The following is a 4,437-nucleotide window of genomic DNA, read 5'->3' as shown; positions in this document are numbered from 1 at the left end:
ATATCAGGGTGGTTGAAGTCCCCTGTGAGGACCTCATCCTCCATGTCCTTCTTGTAGTGAGGAGCCCAAAACTGAACACAGTACTTGAGATGCGGCCTCACCAGAGCTGAGTACAGAGGGATGATCACCTCTCTGCTCCTGCTGGCCACACTGTTTCTTATACAGGCCAGGATGCCCTTGGCCTTCTTGGCCACCTGGGCACACTGTGGGCTCATGTTGAGCAGAGCATCGACCAACAGCCCCAGGTCCCTTTCCTCTTCACAGTCATCCAGCCATTCTGTCCCAAGCCTGTAACACTGCATGTACCCCCAGCAGAGAACAACTACATCCCCCAGAGGATTGCTTGCTGCTCTGTCACCCTTTATGTTCAGGGCAAAAGATAAAAGCCATCCGTATATCACTTGATCTCCCCTTTCCTTTTTGATCCCAGCAGCACGAGAACTCCCTGGGTTGTCTCACCTCGGCTTTAGAATAAGGACTTCAGTTTTCGGACACACTTTGTAATGTTATTTTTTTAATTTTTTTTATTGGTTTTAATTCTAATTCTGATACTAATTATGATATATTGTACTGTAGTGTGTTATCTTGCATTCTGGTATCATCTTTGGTCAATTAATTAAACAAATTAAAACGAATTAAACAAATTAAAATTAATTAAGCCAATTAAAACTAATTTGTTGCCACTGTTTTGGTTTTTGGCCAATCTCTCTACTTGTTTTCCCCTTTTTTTCCTTTTCCCTTCACTGGGGCCTGGATGCTTCTAGGGACTCTGGAGTTTGTTTTTGGGTCAGAAGCAGTACGAATGCTTCTGGGGAGTTTGGAGTTTGTTGTTGACGCAGAAGTAGTCTGGATGATTCTGGGGACTCTGGAGTTTGCTGTTGGGTCAGAAGCAGTACGAATGCTTCTGGGGAGTTTGGAGTTTGTTGTTGACGCAGAAGTAGTCTGGATGATTCTGGGGAGTTTGGAGCCTTCCCTGCCCAACGCAGGTTTGGGTGACTTCTCAGGCAGCTTCATTGCACGCCCTGTGCTCCATGAGTCTCCCTGAAGGCCACGCTCCATCAAAGCCACATTCCTTCTGCATTGTCCAGACAGAAGATTATAGCATGAAGGAGAGGGGCCAGCTGGTTTATGAAGCATTGTGGGTCTGATTTTCGAACCCGCAATGTAATCCACGGGACCGGGCTGGAACTTGTCCCTGGCCATCTGTAGTCTGTGGATCGATTTCTTCAAATTGGAAATCTCCCGAAGAAGCTCATCCTGGAAGGGAACAGAGGGTTTATGCTTGGTCTTGTCTTAGAGAGTGCTTCCCACCCTAAGTACTGCTGCTTTACGCAGAAGAGGGCAAGCACACTGCTTCAGCCTTGCAATGAGGGCAGAAGAGAACGGCTGCCACAGTGCTCTGCTTGTAAGCAAGCAACTTTCCAGGCTGCCTTCACACCAGCACGCTGTGCTAGCTCAGCTCTGAGCTGAGCTGTCCTTTCCATGCCTCAATGCCTAGACCACCAGCCCGCCCCTCACCTTTTCTGCTTTCCCCATCTCCCTCAGATCCATCAAGTAAAGCCCGTGCCCTCAGTGCCATGCTGCTGACACGTGCCTACCAATACTGGGCTTTGCCTACCTCTTCTCGCCTCTTTGCTTGCTTTTTCTCCAGCTTCAGCCTGGTCAGGTACTGCCTGTACTCGTTGAACTCCTTCAGAGTGCAGACAACCTACAGAAGAGACAATGACAGATGGCTGTAGTGTCAGGCCCCTGCCTGGCAGACTGGAAAGCCCTCCTGAGGAGACCCGTGTTGGTCAGCCCAACAGCCAAACTTACATCGCCATCCTCGGTGACCAAGCCCCGTTTCTTCAGGTTCCGCAGGTTGTTTTTGCGGTTGTGGAACTCCCGCAGATGCGGGTCATGCAGGCTGTTGTACTCTGTGCACAGATTGCGACTGTACGGATCTCTCAGGTCAAACTGAGGAGAAGGCTGGTGGAGCTGGAAGAGATGTGTTGTAGAGTGTGAATGGGGAAGGAGAGAGCAGCAAAGAGACAGAGACACTTCCAAGCTGCTCACACCCACAGGCTGGCCTCTTGCCTCTTTCCCAAACAGTCATGTCTGGGTTTTCCTAAGTCCTCCAAGAGGGAGAGCAGAGGGTTGCACCCTCCTCCAGGAATGACCCGGTCTCCACATTTCTGTGCCTGATGGGTGCCTGGCCCCAGCATCCCAACACATGGGATTGGCATCCCAACACAAGGCCTCCTTGGCATGGCGGCAACCCCAGGAAACAAGAGCCCTTTTTGACGCTTCCTTACTCCTCTCACCTTTTCCCCCAGCTTTCTCCTGGCGAAAAGGAGCTTGGTGCCAGGCTGCACAGGGATTTTAACCCCGAGTGGAAGGTCCAGCAGCCAGCTACCTCCTGCTCCAACTTCCTGTCCTCTGGGTCGGAGCTAGAAAGACAAAGACACGCTTGGACACTCAGACACTCCATTCCCCTCTCCAGCCCACCTCCGCTCCCTTTGGCAGCTCCCTCCCCACTTCTGTAACCGATGCTGGGATGTGCAGAGAGGTGCGATTCCCTGCAAGCCTTCTCCAGCACCAGCATGAGGAGAAGTGTCCCTCAGCCTCTGGAGAGCATCTACAGCCCCAGAGCAGCCCTGCATACCCCAGGCTACTGCACTCAGCCCTCTCTTGATGTAGCAGCGCTCACCTTTCCGCTCTTCCCCGCTCTGCTCAGAAATTCATCTGGATTTCGGAATCCAGCACTGCAACAGCACTCCATGGCTCCTAGTAGGAACTCTCTGAGAGCTGCAACCCTCCGCTACCACCTCTCGCTCCAGCAGCAGCGAACTGAGGCCACCCCAGCCGGAGTTCCAGCCTGCAGCTTTATGTCACGCTCACCCACTGTTGCATCACAATGACATGCAATGACATGCGGCAAGCCTGCAGCTGCATGGAGGCCCTTCTGGGTGCACTCGTGGTAAGCTGCTCCAGCTGGCCCTGCTTTGAGCCAAAAAGGCTTGCTGAGTCCTGAGGCCTGCTGTAGGCTTCCTTGGTTGCTATCACAGGTGATGCTGCACGTGGAACAAATACCTTCTCGGGTTGTCCCAGAGCTTGTTTTATAAGTAAATGACACTGAAACAATGTGGGAGAGCTGGCCTGTTTTTCTGTCCTAGAATCTTAGAATGGTTTGTGTTGGAAGGGACCCTTAAGATCACCTCGTTCCAACCTGCTATAGACAGGGACACCTCGCTGTAGACCAGGTTGCTCACAACACATCCAGCCTGGCCTTAAGTGCTTCCAGGGAGAGGAGGGATGCTGAGGAGGTGGAAATAGTGAACGCCTTTTTTGCTTCTGTCTTTAGTGAAAGGGCTCTCCCTCCGGAATCCCAGGCCCTGGAGGTTAATGAGAGAGTGTGGGGAATGGGAGATTTCCCTTTAGTCAGGGAAGAGGTGGTCTGTGAGTGCCTAGGAAACATTAAGGTCCATAAATCCTTGGGACCTGATGGGGTGCATCCACGGGTGCTGAGGGAGCTGCTGGAGGTCGTTGCTGAGCCGCTCTCTGTAATCTATCAGAGGTCTTGGAGAACTGGGGAGGTGCCTGAAGACTGGAGGACGGCCAGTGTCACTCCTGTCTTCAAAATGGCAAGAAGGAAGACCCGGGTAATTATAGGCCAGTCAGCCTCACCTCTGTCCCAGGGAAGGTGATGGAACAGCTTGTGCTGGATGCCATCTCCAGACAACTGGGAGAAAAGGAGGTTATCAGGAGTACTCAGCATGGGTTCACCAAGGGGAGGTCGTGCTCGACCAACCTGTAGGCCTTTTATGAAGATGTCACTAGCTGGGTGGACAGGGGGAGAGCGGTAGATGTAGTCTACCTTGATTTCTGTAAGGCTTTTGATGCTGTCCCCCTTGACATCCTTATAACAAAGCTGAGGAAGTATGGGATAGATGAGTGGACGGTGAAGTGGGTCGAGAATTGGCTGACTGGCCGAGTGCAGAGGGTTGTCGTTGGTGGTGCGGAATCTGGCTGGAGGCCTGTAACTAGCGGCGTCCCCCAGGGGTCTGTGCTGGGTCCGGTCTTGTTCAACATCTTCATCAGTGACCTTGATGAGGGGATAGTGACCACCCTCAGCAAGTTTGCTGATGCCACGAAGTTGGGAGGATTGGCTGACACGCCTGAAGGCTGTGCTGCCATTCAGAGAGACCTGGACAGGCTGGAGAGCTGAGCAGTAAGAAACCAGATGAGGTTTAACAAAAGCAAGTGTAGAGTCTTGCACCTAGGGAGAAATAATTGCATGCACCAGTACAGGCTGGGGGAAGAGCTGCTGGACAGGAGCTCTGCTGAGTGGGACCTGGGCGTCCTGGTGGACGACAGATTGACCATGAGCCAGCAGTGTGCCCTTGTAGCCAAAAAGGCCAATGGCATCCTGGGGTGTATTAAAAAGAGCATGTCCAG

The 4,437-nt window shown here is 52.2% G+C and overlaps 1 protein-coding gene across 1 annotated transcript; it reads right to left on the bottom strand.

Moving 5' to 3' along the window:
- Positions 1-634: 634 nt before the first annotated feature.
- LOC146756150 (uncharacterized) lies at positions 635-3,059 on the bottom strand. Its single transcript, XM_085524868.1, has 5 exons — positions 2,690-3,059; positions 2,304-2,429; positions 1,816-1,977; positions 1,619-1,708; positions 635-1,257 (listed from the first exon to the last, which is right to left on the bottom strand). Exons 1-5 carry the CDS (start codon positions 2,759-2,761, stop codon positions 709-711), a joined length of 999 nt encoding a protein of 332 aa, XP_085380994.1. The 5' UTR covers positions 2,762-3,059; the 3' UTR covers positions 635-708.
- Positions 3,060-4,437: the final 1,378 nt, after the last annotated feature.

This window comes from Coturnix japonica, chromosome 28 (assembly GCF_054131305.1).
Source record: "Coturnix japonica strain WE chromosome 28, WE-NBRP24, whole genome shotgun sequence".
In the NCBI taxonomy this organism is placed as follows: domain Eukaryota; kingdom Metazoa; phylum Chordata; class Aves; order Galliformes; family Phasianidae; genus Coturnix; species Coturnix japonica.
The sequence above is the reverse complement of the archived record's forward strand: the minus strand, read 5'-3'. Positions and strand labels throughout refer to the sequence as shown.

Excerpts from the sequence above, each read along its gene's own strand:
- LOC146756150 (XM_085524868.1), bottom strand. The coding sequence starts at position 2,761 with ATGGAGTGCTGTTGCAGTGCTGGATTCCGAAATCCAGATGAATTTCTG. Across the intron at positions 1,978-2,303 it reads GGAGAAAGCTGGGGGAAAAG|CTCCACCAGCCTTCTCCTCA; the intron begins GTGAGAGGAGTA and ends CATCTCTTCCAG. Across the intron at positions 1,709-1,815 it reads TGGTCACCGAGGATGGCGAT|GTTGTCTGCACTCTGAAGGA; the intron begins GTAAGTTTGGCT and ends TCTCTTCTGTAG.